The 17,154-nt window shown below is 35.8% G+C and overlaps 1 protein-coding gene across 31 annotated transcripts in view; it reads left to right on the forward strand.

Moving 5' to 3' along the window:
• MAP2 (microtubule associated protein 2) overlaps positions 1–17,154 on the forward strand; it is a 67,688-nt gene that overhangs the window by 31,494 nt on the left and 19,040 nt on the right. For 8 of the 31 annotated variants that reach the window (XM_090283110.1, XM_090283152.1, XM_090283210.1 and 5 more), the window contains 5 exons: positions 1,319–5,020; positions 5,208–5,414; positions 5,590–5,724; positions 8,599–8,660; positions 12,436–12,583. In XM_090283110.1, coding sequence (XP_090139236.1) covers positions 1,319–5,020; positions 5,208–5,414; positions 5,590–5,724; positions 8,599–8,660; positions 12,436–12,583 — 4,254 coding nt within the window. Of the gene's footprint in view, positions 1–1,306; positions 5,021–5,207; positions 5,415–5,589; positions 5,725–8,598; positions 8,661–11,354; positions 11,526–12,435; positions 12,584–17,154 lie in introns of all 31 variants that reach the window. The other 23 variants (XM_090283116.1, XM_090283122.1, XM_090283142.1 and 20 more) reach the window with 9 other exon arrangements.

The following is a 17,154-nucleotide window of genomic DNA, read 5'->3' on the forward strand; positions in this document are numbered from 1 at the left end:
CAACCGCAATATGCTATATTTGTTATGCTCCAATGAAGACTAGTTTGGTTTCCTTAAAAGCTCCTGCTAATGCTTCTCATATCATTTCCTTTCCATGGCAGCCAACTCCTTTGGTCATCCCTGTATCTCTTGAGTTTTCATTCATCTAATCTTTATTAGAAGTTCACAAAACATTTCTTTTCTATTGTTACAAAAGGATACACAAGTATATAAGGTAATGATGATCCATATACTTGGTCTTCAAGAGATGATAGAATTTTATTATTTTTCCCCAAATCTTTTCCAGATAATTACACTTAGTCCTAGTAACCACAATGAAACACCCTTGACCTTAAAACACAAGACTTTGAAGCCTTTTGATTGGTGAATAAATGAAAATAAAGTCATTGAATTTCTGTGAAGCATCTTTAAAACCAATACTGGTGAATGCTTCACCAATTGGTTATGTTCCAGGAACTGAGGTCATAACCAAGGAGAGAAAGATATTTTAAGTTGATTCTCTTTAAAATTTTATTACTCACATGACTTCCCACTACTAATGTTATAATTCAGATTTTCATACATTTATCATACAAAGGAATGATTAGGAATTAAGAATTTTGAACACATGGTAAAAATTGACTTGTCAATTCTTAGGCCATATCCTATAAACTCAATAACAAATATTTATTTATATTCCTGAAATTTAATGTCAATTACTTCTAAAAAAATAGTTCAGTAATCTGTCAATGCCCTCAAAATTGGTCCTGGAGTTTGTTAAGATAATTGAAAGTATTAACTCTTATTATAAATTAATTGGCCTTCTGCCCTTGGCCTACCAATTCAGTTTTAAGTGAGAAATGAATGAAAATGTTCAGTAGAAATCAATTCTTTTCCATATTTAGTCCTACATATACATATACGTAAATATATCCTTTTATACCCTAATATTTAGCTACATATTCAATATCCTTCATTCATAATTGTTATCTGAAGAAGGCATATGAATTTTTTTCTACTACAATACATATCACATACTGTTTAGAAGGGACCAAACATACAAGTAAAGGAAAAAATATTCAAAAATATACTCTTATTACAATTTTTGTATGCATTAATTCACAATGGGAGCTCATGTTAGCAACAGTACAGATATATCTCAATCCTGACATTTTCATACTGATTTTTAAATGGGCAGCATGCTTGCATGTTCCATATTTTTTTCTTTTTACCCTGCCAGTCATTTGTCATTTCAAAATATAATTTTAAGCTTACTGCCTGAAAGCACTTGCCTGTTATTTTTTAAAAATCAACCCAATTACTTTAGGTTTACTTACAGCCTCGAAGATGGACTTCCATGATCAACGGGAATGGACTCCCTCTTTAGCTGAGCCATTAGACAAGAAGGGAAAGGAGTCAGAGAAGCAAAGTAAGCCTGGTGAAGACCTTAAACATGCTTCCTTAGTTTCTCAGCCTGAGACAACTAAAACTTTCCCTGATACGAAGGACAGACAAGGCACAGAAGAAGGAAGAGCGCCTCTCACTCTGTTTGGGCATGCTGTGGGTTCTGGCCTGGGTGACTCGAAACAGAAAACAGAACCAGGCCTAGTGGCACCTGGTATTGGCCTCCTTGCAGAAATCCCGACTCCAAAGGAACAAAAGGACTGGTTCATCGAAATGCCAATGGAAGCAAAAAGGGATGAGTGGGGTTTAGCTGCTCCGATATCTCCTGGCCCCCTAACACCCATGAAGAAAAAAGACGTATTTGAGGATATCCCAAGATGGGAAGGGAAACAGTTTGATTCTCCCATGCCAAGTCCTTTCCAGGCTGGAAGCTTCACTCTTCCTGTAGATGTCATGAGGAATGAAATAGTTGTAGAAGGATCTCCGTTTGCCTCTGCCCTCTGCCCAGATGACAAAAAATTTGTGGAGGAAACCAGTGGCCCAGTGACTGCCAAAGACATTTCTAAAATTGGAGAGCCCCAGAAGGATAAGCCTCACAAAGTGGCACAGGCACCAGCCTCAGAGGCAACCCCTTCACCCAAAGATGCCCACATTCCGATTGTGGAAGAACGTGTCTCAGAGAAAGTTTTAGGAGAAGAAAAAGGGGCAATAAAGCAACAAAGTGAGCAGAAAAGAGAGATGTCCATCCTTACTGGGCAGGAATCTTCAGTTACTGAAAAGGAACCTCAGCTAAAGCTTGAAGAAAAAACAACCATTTCTGACAAAGAAACCATGTGGAAAGAGAGCAAATCTCCCAAAACGACAGATAAAGAAACAGGTATAATTCAGCCCTCCCCAGAGCACAGTCTCTCAGAAGAAGAACAGAAAGGCCAACAGCCTCCCACAAATGCATTAAAACAGGAGTTGTTCCCTGGACATTTGGAGCAAGCATTTACAAGTTCAGCCATGACTTCTAAAACACTGGAGAAAGTAGTGAACAAACCAGTGCTAAGTGAAAAGAATGCTATTGAGGACTTGTTTGAAGAAAAAGTTGCTGACAAAGACAGTATGCTTGAAGGAGTTGGAGCTGTAACATTAGCTGAGCCTGACATGCCATTTTATGAAGATAAGTCAGGAATGTCCAAGTACTTTGAAACCTCTGCCTTGAAAGAAGAAGTGACAAAAAGCATCCAACCAGGCAGTGATTACTATGAACTGAGTGACACAAGAGAAAGTGCCCAAGAGTCTTTTGATACCATATCTCCCATGTATAAAAATGGTGACAAGGGACTTCAGGCAGGTAAAGAATTGCAGCTCAGTGCTCCAGCACAAGAAACAGGGTATAGCACTCTTGCAAAGAGTTATCCACCTGATTTACCTGAAGAACCCAGTTCTCCTCAAGAAAGGATGTTCACTATTGATCCAAAAGTGTATGGAGAGAAAAGGGATCTCCACAGTAAGAATAAGGATGATTTGACACTAAGCAGGAGTTTAGGGCTTGGTGGTAGGTCTGCAATAGAACAAAGAAGCATGTCAATCAATTTGCCCATGTCTTGTCTAGATTCCATAGCTCTTGGATTTAACTTTGGTCGGGGGCATGATCTTTCTCCTCTGGCTTCTGATATTCTAACCAACACTAGTGGAAGTATGGACGAAGGGGATGATTACCTTCCAGCCACTACACCTGCACTGGAGAAAGCGCCTTGCTTCCCAATAGAAAGCAAAGATGAAGAAGAACAGATAGAAGGAGAAAAAGCTACTGGAGAGGGAAATACTCAGGTTGAGACATTGCATGAATCGCCATTCATAGCCAAAGATTATTACAAAAATGGTACTGTCATGGCCCCTGACCTGCCTGAAATGCTAGATCTGGCAGGCACAAGATCAAGACTAGCTTCTGTGAGTGCAGATGCTGAGGTTGCCAGAAGGAAATCTGTCCCATCAGAGACTGTCATTGAGGCGGGTAGTACTGCCTTGCCCCCTGTCACTGATGAAAACCACGTCATTGTTAAAACAGACAGTCAGCTCGAAGACCTGGGCTACTGTGTGTTCAATAAATACACGGTCCCACTCCCATCACCTGTTCAAGACAGTGAGAATTTATCAGGAGAGAGTGGTTCCTTTTATGAAGGCAGTGATGATAAAGTACGAAGAGATTTGGCCACAGACCTTTCATTGATTGAAGAAAAATTGGCAGCTGCTGGAAGAGTCAGAGATGAGTTCAGTGCGGAGAAAGAAACATCCCTGCACTCAGCACTGGGTAGGGAGTTTGATCAGGAGAGGAAAGCTAATGACAAGCTGGATACTGTACTAGAAAAGAGTGAAGAACATACAGATTCAAAAGAACGTGCCAGGGAAACAGAAGGGGCTGGTGTTAAAGTGGAAACATTTGGATTAGGAGTAACCTACGAGCATGCTTTGGCCAAAGAACTGGCAGTATTGAAAGATGCATCACCTGTCATAGCTGAGAAAGCAGAGAAAGGTCTCAGTTCAGTGCCAGAGGTAGCTGAAGTAGAACAATCCAAAAAAGTTGAATCAGAACTAGATTTTGCTCCAAAGAAAGGTCAGGGTCAATTAGATATTAAAATCAGTGAGTTTGGACAAATGGCTTCTGGGCTAAACATAGATGCTGGAAAGGCAACAGAGCTTAAATTTGAGGCTACACCCACAGTGCCTCAAGAGGCAGATGCATTTATGGGTGTTGAGCCAGGCCATGTGAAAGAAGGCACAAAAGCCGGGGAGACAGAAGTCAAGGAGAAGGTGGCCAAGCCTGACTTGGTACACCAGGAGGCTGTAGACAAAGAGGAGTCCTACGAGTCGAGTGGGGAGCATGAAAGTCTGACCATGGACTCCTTGAAGCCTGATGAGGGCAGGAAGGAAACATCCCCAGATTCCTCTCTCATTCAGGACGAGATTGCCATCAAATTGTCAGTGGAAATACCTTCTGCACCTGCTGTTTCCGAGGCTGATTTAGCCCCAGAGGAGAGAGTGGATGTCGAGTTGGAATTTATTCAGCCGTCCAAAGAAGAAAGCAAGGAGACCCCAGGTATATCCATCACGCCCTCTGATGTTACAGAGCCATCGCTTGAAGCTGTCGGGGCTGAACCAGCAGAAGCTCAGAGTGAGGAAGAGATAGAAGCCCAGGGAGAATACGACAGACTGCTTTTTCGCTCAGACACCCTTCAGATCAGCGACCTGGGTGTCTCAGGTGTCAGGGAGGAATTTGTGGAGACCTGCCCAGGGGAGCACAAAGGGGTGATTGAGTCTGTTGTGACCATCGAGGATGACTTCATCACTGTAGTGCAAACCACAACGGAGGAAGGGGAGTCGGGTTCCCACAGCGTGCGTTTTGCAGCCCTAGAGCAGCCTGACGTGGAGAGGAGACCGTCCCCTCATGCCGAAGAAGAGCTTGAACTAGAAGAGGCAGGTGAAGCCCAGGCAGAACCCAAGGATGGCTCCCCAGAGGCTCCGGCTTCCCCTCAGAGAGAAGAGGTCGCGCTTTCAGAATATAAGACAGAAACCTATGACGATTACAAAGACGAGACCACCATTGACGACTCCATCATGGATGCTGACAGCCTCTGGGTGGACACTCAAGGTGTGCTTTTTTTTTAAATTTTCTGATCCCAAATAAAATCCAATAACCTAATGAAATTTTTTTGTTCACTTTAAACATTTAAAAATAGCCCCGTTTTGTCTCTTTATTTTGCATTTTTTGAAAAATGGGTACATTTGTTACTAATGATCTTGTTGTTCTTGTTGTCATGATTTGCTTTGATCCGCAGATGATGATAGGAGCATCATGACAGAACAGTTAGAAACTATTCCTAAAGAGGAGAAAGCTGACAAGGAAGCTCGGAGATCATCTCTTGAGAAACATAGAAAAGAAAAGCCTTTTAAAACCGGGAGAGGCAGAATTTCCACTCCTGAAAGAAAAATAGCTAAAAAGGAACCTAGCACAGTCTCCAGAGATGAAGTGAGAAGGAAAAAAGGTTCATTTAACAATCACTTCTTTAAAAAATGTTTTTGAGATAATTCATTATTACTCTTTTTATAGAAGAAACTGCCTAACCGTGGTAACTGTTTATGAAATTTTGTTCGGTTTTGCTCCAAGTGTTTATACTTTTTTTTCCTGATGGTATGCTTTTTGTGTTTTCTTATTCATAGCAGTCTATAAGAAGGCTGAACTTGCTAAAAAAACAGAAGTTCAGGCCCACTCTCCCTCCAGGAAATTCATTTTAAAACCTGCTATCAAATACACTAGACCAACTCATCTCTCCTGTGTTAAGCGGAAAACGACAGGTGACTTGTTCAATTCTGCAATGTGGCTGGCAAACATAGACATGTTTTTCTGTTTGTTTGTTTTTTTTTAAGCTCATTACTGTAGAAGCTTCTTCATTTTGTTTTTCTTCCAAGAATTTTGCTAGTCATGAACAACTTCACTATTAAGTGTCTTGTATCATTTTTTCCCCCTCCCTGCAGAAGAGGTCATGACCATCCATTTCTTTGTCATGCTCAGACTTAACAGTGGTTGTATCTTGGCACTGTGCTCTAGTGTCACATTCTGGGAATTCCTACTTCATTCTATGTGTTTGGTTAGACGGTGGCAATGACTGTGACTGTGGTACGCATTCTCATTATTTTGCTTATTTATCTCCCTCATGCTTAAACCCATATGTATTTGTCCTATTTTCTATATTGTTACTGCCAAATCTGTTACTGATGTTGATGAACTTATTGAAAACCACCAAAAATACATAGTCATTTCAAGACTGAAAATAAGAAGCCAATCAGGGGTAAAATAGTGGTTGCAAAATTACTTTGCTTTGGATGAAAGGGGGAAAAAAAGGAAAATGAAATTATCTGGCAATCTCATAAGATTTTATTTCTTAGATTCAAAATGATAAAAGCTTTCAGTCTACTGTAGGGCCTCTCTCAGGTGACATTTCATCATTGGAATTTTCTTAAATGTGTCAAATCCAAACTGCTAAATTTTCCTGTATAACTCAGTGTTCAAAACTCAAAGATAAAACTCTTTCCCCTACCAAATTTCTTAGAACTTAGAAATATTCCTATTTGACTTGTTATTATTATTTTGTCTTCTTCAAATATACTTTTCTGTTGTTGGAAAAAAGTAGACGAAATGAAGGAGCAAAACATGTAAATCATATAAAAACCATACAAATATCAATAGTACAAAATATATTCCTAAACTGTAGTACTAAGTATTTATTTAAATGTATAATTAAACTAGGATATTCTTAACTTACAATATATTTTATTTTAACGTTTGTTAAGTGACATACTTGCATTCTACAAAATAAGACATCAGATTACTAAATCAGAAAATATTTTCTTTCCATTATAAATTAGAAGTGCCTTTTTATAAATATTCAGATGGTTTTAAATCTTAAGAGCAGCCATTAACCTTTGTAAGAAAAAGAAAATCAAGATAATTGATGGTTTTATGGTAGCTGCTAATAATCTCAAATATTTATTTTGTATTTGTGTTCTTCATGTCAGAATCATGTCATGTACTTTTCTTCAAGAATTAATCTCAACATATTATTTGAAAGTGTAAGGATTATAATTATGCACAAACCTTAATTATAAAGATTCAGGATAAGGAGTTCCTCTACTTAATAGTTAGGAATTAACATACCATCTCTAAATCTTTTATCACATCTTACTTTGTTCATTTTTATTAAATGTGGAATTTTTCTCCTAGTTAGACGCTTGGAAAGCCTGAAACTCTTGGTCTGGGCAATATCCTACCTGAAATGATGAAAGAATATGTCAGGATTGTGGAATTTCAGAGGAAATGTCAACTGGTTTGGTGAAATACCTGCATGTCATTTGTGTTCAGTTTGCCACACTGAAGGGAAATTGCCTTTTGAATTCAATCATTAAAGGAAATTTAAGATATTTGGACTAATTAGTGTCTTTCCTTATGCTATTCAGAGATTGAGATACTCAAGCAGAGAGCATATACCAGACAGGGTGCCATTGACTTGAAGCAAACTCTGTCACAGAAATTTGAGACATATTATAGAATAGTAAGGAGGCATCGTTTACACTTATTCAAAAAAAAAATCTGTTCCAGAATCTGTGAATAATCTTACTAGCCAATCCTAAATAGCATATAGCATATTGTAGACAGTATTATTTTTGTGTTTGAGTTGCAGATGGCATAAGAAACCTTTCTGAAACTCACTCAAAATGCTTATAAGGATAAGCAATTTTTTCCCCCTGAGGTTTTCTCTCTTATGAAAGAAAATTAAGGAGGAAGTGAACGCACAAGCTTGTGTCTTTGATTTTCTAAGCACAACGTTTAAATGCGGATAGTTCTCCAAAACACAAAGAGTTATTTTCAATCATGAGAGATATTTAAGTCAAGTCAGGTAAGTCACCGACAGAACATATGCGAGAGATAATAGCATTTAAAATTGAAACCAGAAGTGTAAAAGAGTAGCAAGAGAAACAACAGTAACAGATGCGGTAATAATTTCATAGAGTAAGTTCATGTGTAGAACATGTTGTATATTGTTGAGTTTAAAGTTCCTCTCATGTTTTCTCTCTTTGACAAGCTACTTTTCTTCCCTTCTCTTCTCATGTGGTGTGTTTCACATCAAAAAAGTGTGTCATTTATATTGTGAAATGAAAGGGTCCGGAGAGAAAAGGGGTGGCTGACCAATACAGCTTGGAATATAATAAAATGCAGAAATATCTGTAGGCATGACAGTGGCTACAAAAAAGAAGGGTTGGGAATCTTCATGAACTCTCTTTTATATCATGCCAACCCTAGAAACCAGTCAGTCCCCTTTTCCTTAAATTCCACAGAATTCAGATTGCTATTCTGTGACCTCCGTTCTAAAGGATCAATCCTCATGTAGTAGTAACTTACAGGTACATTGGTAACCAAAAATTATTTGGTGTGCTTACCTGTGCTTTGGTAAACCCTGGGCTATATTAATTAGCACATCCCTGCAGGGGGAGCCACATGCTTTAATGTTGTTATTATTCAGGTTTCTTTAGGTTACTGAATTTGAGTCTCAAGCAAAATTTTGCTTTGCACTAGTCGTTGAAACAACTGAATATCCAAAGGTATTGACAAATGCATATATGTGGTTTTTAGCCACTAAGTCTGGGGTTGTTTGTGTCTTCTCTTTTCCACAGCAGCAGGTGGTGAGTCATATCAGGTTCCCAGTGTATTTAAGCAGGCAAAGGACAAAGCCTCTGTGAGTAAAATAACTTTTTCCATGTTCTTCATCTGAAGTGTCCATTGATATTAGTGGCAACGTTTTCATACCTTTAGATATAATTTAGACTTTCTCTGTTTACTCTTAAATGTCATTTAAAATCATTCACTCTCCCAAAAGGGTCCTCAGTAGCATTTGGGCATGTCTGAAGTTCTTCTGGAATGATGTGGGTTGGTAGTTGTGCAGGCAGAGCTAGGACTTAGGCTGCCCTTTATTAGTGAGACAGAACATGTGAAAGAGAGGGGCCCAATTACTTACTCTCATAAATTCCAAATAAACCATTTTAACCAACACAAAACTAAACCTTATAATATATATTTATTGTTTCTACAAAATAAGTATATGAGCAAATTAAGCATGTAGATGAGTAAAAGTAAGTAAAAGATATTATAATCCCTTCATCTAAAGATAACTGCAGCTACCATTTTGATGTAAAATCTTTATTTTTTTCTATACATTTATAATTTTAACACTTTATCAGTTCTTCAATTAATTAGTAAACAGAATTCCATGCCATTAAACATTCCTATACATTATTTTAATGACTATATAACATTGCATTTTATTTATTTACATTATATACTTAATGAACTCCCTATTATTTGACATTCAAACTATTTTTTTTGTTATATTAACAATATTGCTGCATAGGAATCTTTTTGGCTAAAGTCTATGAATGCGTCCGTGTGCATTTCCTTTCTATAATTTACTAGTAGTGAAATTATTGTTTCAAGACAATCCATATTTAAAGTTTTTGCTATAGATTGTCCTCCAATAAGATTCTACAGACTTTTTTTTAAAAAACACTGTGATTTTAAGATTTTAATCTCTTTACCTTCTGTTTCTGATGAGCAACTAGTGAGTTATATTTAAGAGCAGGGCTAAAAACAGACCAGGTCCAATATTAGCTATATATCTTTTTTTCCTGTGTCTTAATTTTCCAAAAATGATGAGAATAAAAATTATTATGTTATAAGTTAGCTGTGAACATTAAATATAATAATTTCATAAAATAGTACACTGTATAGTGCCTAGTCATAGTATTTATTTAACAGTGATAGTTGTTGTTGTTGTTGTTATTATTTAAAAGGTAGAAATCTTTAGGAACAGATATAGAAAGTAAATCTGAGCTTTCCCCCATTAGAGAAAGAATTTTTCAGTGTGCATTGTTTGAAAAACCTTTAAGAAATTTTCTTCAAGTCCCTTGGTTTATGAATAATTCAGCAGGAATTGGCATTCAGTGCTTACATTTAAGACAGAAACCATATACATCTTCTGACACAAAATTAACTGTTTTTTCTTATAAGTACCCATCTCATCTTTCTGAATATTAGACCACCATTCTTTCTGTTTCTCATTAAACATCCCCCTCTTTTCCTTCCTTTTAACTTTATTTTTTTCTGTTTTCTGAAACCCTAAGGTGAACTTTTCTTTTTCTCTGATATTCAGTACATCCATCAGAACAGTTATCTCCAATTTTTCAATTGATCTTTATTTTGAACCTGATCTATAATCCTTCAGGTCATTTGGAATTTTTGTTTGTTTGTTTTATTTTGTTTTTAGCATCAAATTAGTAGTTGTCTTTTATAATTTGTGGCAATCCAATTACTCCATTTTTCTTTTCTACATTCACACTTCTGAAATTCACTATTTTGTGGGTAGCGTCAATCACAAAAGAATGACTTCTGCTGACCCAGTTAATGCTTCCCACACGAGGTATGGGATCTGTTCAGCAAGGAGTGATTTGTGCAACATGTGAATAATTCTGCCTCTGTTAACGTGGTTACGGAAGTTAAAACTTGAGATAAAAGAAATCTCAGTTTCAAATGCTATTTTTAAACACGTAAATCATATTAATTACTTGAAGATAAAATATCCTTCGCTTTGTCATACTGTCTGCATTTTTAATAGAGTTCCCCATGAGACATGTGGCATGCCGGCATAGCTTTCTTCCAATGCCATACGCTTCCAGCCCACTTCCTTAAGCTCTCCAACACTCTCCCTGAGGATTATCATCATCTGTAAATTTAGTCTTTTGATTTTTATGGGCAATCTATTCAGTGCTGACTTTCATTTTTAGAATTATAACACATTATACAACCATAGTCTATTCATAAAATTGTTATGAATTTTATGGTATAACGTGGTCCCCAATATGCATTTTCCTTATAAAATAAACTCATTATATATAAACTCTGCAGTTTCCTGATGAAATTGATGTAGATAATCTAAAAATGTATTTTATCAACCTAAAAATAATTTCATTATTGTTTTAAATATACCTTGTTCTAAAGTTCTTGAAATGTGGCCAAGATAGCAGTTCTATATACATCTTAAGGGCTATGTTTATCAAAGGAACAATCCAACAGACTCCCAAGATGGTATCATGTAAGGCCTATGGATTAATCGGAGATTTTATACATAGAATCCACAAAAAATACTTCCATCTATATTCTCATATATGAGTATTCTCAAATTAAAAAGAGGTGTTCAACAAAAATCTCTTGTTCTCATATAAAGATACATCTCTTATCATCGATTGTAACCATTTGTCATGTGTTCTTATTAAAAGTATACATTTAATTTCTTATATGTTTATTTATTTTTTTAATTTTCCTTTTACTTCATAGTTTGGTTTATTTTGTGCTTTTGTTTGTTTTCTTTCATGGCTAGAATTCTACCTTGTCAAAGATTCCTGCCTTACAGGGTAATCCAAAATCCCCAAGATGCAGCTCAGCCTGCCCTAGTCCGACTAAAAAGACTACATTTTCTGACAGTTTTTTAATGCAGCCCACCACAGCGGGCTCCACAGACCGTTTGCCATACTCAGAATCAGGGAACAAGGTAAGGAAGCAGGTCAATCCAAGAAGCAGAAAGGAATATAATTTGGGAAAAGGTTATAGGATATGATTCAGTAAATATGTGAAAGCAAAGACTAAATTCTACAGTGGTTGACATATAAACAATATACTTCTATGAAAAACAAGTGCAAATTCAAAGCTTCAATAACTATAAACAATCTAACCATTAAAAAAACAAAAAGTGTCTTTTTCTAGGTATTCCATCCTTTATTATTATTTATTTGACATTTAATAAAATTTCAAATACAAACACTATATTAACTATAATATTGCATGTAGCATAATATATACAATATAACATAATAAGAATTATATTTTATATAATACAATAGAAAGTTTAAACTTGGCATCAGCCATATACCAACATGGTGATCTTGAAAGAATTACATAAACTGATTGTCTTTAAAATGCATATGATCTTTTGTGGTGAGAATTAAATCATAAGTGGATGTAAAGTGCTTAGAATTCCTGTCACATTAAGTGAACAATATATGGCAATGGTCATTGTTAAGAATATTATGCATACAATACCTTACTGTCATTTCTTTCTGATTAATAAATTACCACACTAATGAAGATTTTTTAGTAAAATTACTATTTACTGAAAATTACCCAAGTAAATTTATTTTTCCTATGTTATCACCTAGAATTGGAACTTCACAATCAATTATTAATGCTAAATCCAAAGTAATATATTTTTATAAAGCCTCTAGGCAAATATGAATTCTAAGTTTCAAGTAGAAATGCTTATAAGCATGTGAAATTCGTAGTGTGTATGAAATGAAATTCATCTATCAGCACAGAAGAAAAAATAGCCAGAGCAATGTAATCACCTTGTATAATGAAAATAAAGATTCACAAGAACCCAACATCCTTTCGCTTTCCGCAATCAGGATGGAGTAACCAAGAGCCCAGAAAAGCGCTCTTCTCTGCCTAGACCTTCCTCCATTCTCCCACCTCGAAGGGCTGTGTCAGGGGACAGAGACGAGAATTCCTTCTCTCTCAACAGTTCCATCTCCTCTTCAGCCCGGCGGACCACTAGTAAGTAGGTTATTTGGGTTTGGCTTCCTTTTTAATCATTGGTTTTAAACCCCATAAGTGGGGTAGAGCTAATGTATTTATACTTTACATTTGTCAAAACATGCCTTAAAATCAGATTACATTTGTCCTAAGAATCAGAAAATCCAGACTGTTGATGGGTCCAAAGAGCTGTTTGAGTCAAACGATGCAGGGAGGAAATGAGTACATATGCCTTTATTACCCATTAAATACAATTGGAACAAAGTCATTTTTCTCAGAATATGTTTCTCTCTTCTTTCAAGTATACAGTAAAAATAAACCTGAAAGAAGTAATTGAGAAAACCAGTAGTCAGGGATTTTAAAAATATATATCTATATAAAAACCCTTATTAGGATTCCAGGTCCTAAAATCTAACTGGAAAGTCAACAGTCAAAACCTAGCTCAGTTGGTTGGATGTTGTACAGCAAAGTGAAAGGCCACTGGTTTGACTGCTGGTCAGGGCACATGCCTGGGTCGTGGCCTGGTCCCCTGTTGGAGACAATTGGTTGATGTTTCTCTGCCACATTGATGTTTCTCTCCTTCTCTTTCTTCCTCCTTTTCCTTCTTTCTAAAAATAAATTTAAAAATCTTTTTAAAAAAACCCACCTAGAATCCTCCTTAATGTGTTAGAATTTGCCTTCCAAGCAGGCTGTAAACAAAGCATGTCCTTTGTGATAACTTTTCTTTCTTTTGACTGATGGCCCATCGTGAACTGACTGGCAATTATCCCAGTGTGAGTGAAGAATATAAGTGTTTTAATCACTCATTACCTACTTATATGTCGTGTTGCTACAAAGACTATCTAGTAAAGCATGGGTTCCAATTAATCTCATAAATAAGTTCCCATTAAACCAAAAATAGCTACCATTTAGTGAGCACATAGAGATGCTAAAATCTTAAACACATTTTACACTCAGTTTAGTAAACATTGCTGATAGTTAGATGTGAATAACCTCATTCAATCTACTAATGGGAAAACTGGCCTTTTAGAGAGGGTAACTTGTCCAATTCTACATAGCTAGTAAGTGGCTGAATTTGGTTGTCAGCCCACTGATAACTTTACAACCTGTCCTCTTAATGTCTTCTCTATTTGGACGAAATAGTTCTGGAGAACTACTCTGTAGAATCACTTGGAAAATAATATCTCTGTCATTTAAAAACCATTAGAAAATTTTGGAAACATTTGGAAAATAATATCTGTCATTTAAAATTTATTACAAAATGGTGGAAATTGTCACTACTATCACATTCCAGTTGATTTCACCACTTTATTTGTAAATATTTATTGGCCCACTTGAAATGTGACTGTCCTGCATGACATTTAAACAGTGTTTTTGTCTGCAGTGAGTTTATTATTAGAGCCATTGTGCTCTACATCATTTAATATCATGAAGTATTACCATCCTTTGAAATTGTGCTAGAAACAATTTGAAATCACTAAAACTCATTTTTACATTAGCAGAAATATTCAGACGAGCTTGCAAGGGACACATGTAAGAGTTAGTAATCTCCAGAGAAAAAACTTTACCTCCAGATATCTGGATTTGGAATTGGGCATAACCCCAATGGTGTTAACACAAGACAAAGACATCAAGTGCTTCCCAAAGGCACACCATGAATTATACTTGTATTTGTTGCTATGGAAGCAAAATGGTACTTCCTCCATAAATCCACATCTTCAAGCCCTTGCGCTCTGCCCTTTAAAAGGTATCTGTATATAAATTGCTTTTGCATTCTGAGTCAATTCTATTTTTACTTTTTCACTTTACTTACATTCATAAGCTTGTTGCATTGCATTGTTCTGATAATGAACATGACTGATAGTTGGAGGACGTAGGGTTATGTTTTATCTCTATGTATCAATAGCTAAGAGGCACAGGGATAATTAGAAGAGCATGTAGTTTACCTATCATCTTTTTAACTGCACACAAGAATGTTCTGGCGGTTTGTACAGCTCTTGAAAAGCTTTGAAAGAGACAATGCCGTGCAGTAGATTCATTTAACCCAAAAGGAAGGGAAGATGTTGTCAGTAAGGATCTGACAGATTTAATAAGAGCACCATGTAATAAAGTAACTAGTAAATATTTTTGTTTTAGTATCTTAGATTTAATCCTTTAATTTCAGAACATCTAGGAAACACTCAAATTTGTCCTTTTGATAACTAGAACATAATTTATTACAATAAAATTGATTATAGCTATTGAACAGCAGTGTTAATGACATACTCTTAGTGACTTTTTTCCTCATTCTTCAAATGTAATACAAAATCTTTACCTTTTAGTTTTCCAAAGCTTAAAGCCTTTTTCTACAAGTATAGAAATGACCCTTACTTTTAAATTTTGGTTTTTCTTTTAGTAAAAATTGTTATGCACATCCAGTGTTACTTCAGCTTAATATCCATGAAGTTAAAACAAACAAACAAGACAACACTTCAGCACACTTTGATAAATTCTGAATCCAATTCATACCATTAAGAAAAGAAACTTTTGAGTGCCTCCTGTTGGTGCTGGGTACAGTGAAAAATAATACTGAGACGACCTCTCACCCCAAAAGACCTGAGTTATTCAGAGGAGAAGTCATAGAGAAATTATTTGAGGCAAAAATGATGTTTGTGAAGCGTTTTTTCAGAAGGATGTAGTGACTGACTCAACCCTGCATCAAAAACTTGGACCATAAACACACTGTAGCAAAGAAGCCACAAAAGGCCAATTGGATGTGGCTGTATCATCCTGGTCTCAAAATGTCACTCTGTGGAAGGCGGTAAAAATCACCAAATGCACTCTTATTTATCACTTCAGTCTTCTCATATCTCACTTCATATTGTCAGTGGAAGAGTTTAACTATGTTTTGCCCTTACATTACACCAGAAGGACACAGCGTGACTTTCCCTTGATTTGTGAAAACTGTTCACTGAAAAAGGAAATAAAATTGTTCTGTTTCTCCAGGAGATTCAACCTAGACCAATGGGTAGATTTATGTTGTCTGTACATTACAGTTATCTAAGGAGCTCCGTTGAGCTCACTACTTGTAAATATTTAAGCAAAGATTAATTGTCCCCCTTCTCAGAAAGAACTTCCTGTAACGATGATCAATTGCATTGGATGACTCCAAGATCCTTGTCATGTCATTTGTTTTAAAATTAATGAGTCATATCTTTATCCTCTACAGAATTTCTAGAACATTCATTGATTTTTAAAAAGTACACATACTCAGTAGAAAACTATAAAAATCATGCCCTTCCTATAAAATACAAAAATGTAAAAGGCTTTGTGTAACGAATGTTAACAGTGTAGATAAGTGTTCTATGAATGAAATCAACGTATCATTCTAAGAGAAGAGATTTTTATGTTAAAAGAAAATTAAGCATTAAGAAGCTAAGTATCATAATCTGGCTTAGAATTTAGTATTATCTGGGTAAATGAGCCTCAACATCCTCATTTTTTAATTAGGGATAATAAGATCTGCCTCTAACTATTATGTGTATTATTTTGGTTACCCAGCACTTGGTATTTACAAAAATACTTTGAAATGTATAAAGTATACTTTTATTTATATCATTATTCTTTTGGAATTTGAAATGGCATTGAAAACATTTTAAAAGATAATATGAGAAAAGCATAGTATAGAAAAACAGGGTAAAGGAGTTAAGCGATAACATGATGCTAAAGTCAAGTTGAGGCAAAAAAAAAAAAAATACATCTTGCAATATCCTGAATAATTGACAGTGAAGGATTATTGATATGACTTCAAACTACCAAACTAGTAATGAAAGTAGAGGAGACAACACAGTCAGGTAAAAAAATTATTGTGAATATAATGTTAAAACGTTCTAATTTTCTAATGAGAGAAATAGACATTATTTTGTATTAAGAACTAAGACAAATTTTCTTATAAAAAATACATGATATTGTAGACAACATCTGACAGAATTGAACAGTTTTCTATAAACACATTTGCAACTCAAGGTACTCCTCAATATAAGCTGAGCGGGACCACTGAAACACAGTTGAATTAATAACTTTGTACACAGTCCAAAATTATGTGATTTACATCACAGTTTTACATTGCACGTCCATCTGGATTTCCAAATGAACTTACTACACAGAAGAATGAATGGTCTGCATACCATTCAAGGAATCTTCAGTACCCTGGCTGTGTTGCTCAGTTGGTCAGAGCATCGTCCAGGTATGCCAAGGTTGTGGGTTCAGTCTGTGGCCAGGACACATACAGGAAGCAACCAATGAATGCATAAATAAGTGGAGCAACAAATAGATGTTTCTCTCCCCGTCTCTCTATCTTCTCTCTCTCTCCCTCTCCCTCTCTCTCCCCCTCTCTTTCAAAAATCAATAAATTTTAAAAACATTAAAAAGCAAAGGAATCTTCAGTAAATATGAACCCACAAAGACATTCAGAGCAGACCTTTTTTGCAACTAAAGACAGATCTGTATGCCTTAATGATTACACAGGTTAAAAAAAAACTAGTTTTTGACACATTCATAATGAGAGTTAAGAACAAATCAGAAAAACTCAGGTTTTATTCTTGTATTGATAG

The sequence above is a fragment of the Furipterus horrens genome, unplaced genomic scaffold, assembly GCF_987537825.1.
Source record: "Furipterus horrens unplaced genomic scaffold, mFurHor1.1.pri manual_scaffold_1, whole genome shotgun sequence".
Classification (NCBI taxonomy): Eukaryota; Metazoa; Chordata; class Mammalia; order Chiroptera; family Furipteridae; genus Furipterus; species Furipterus horrens.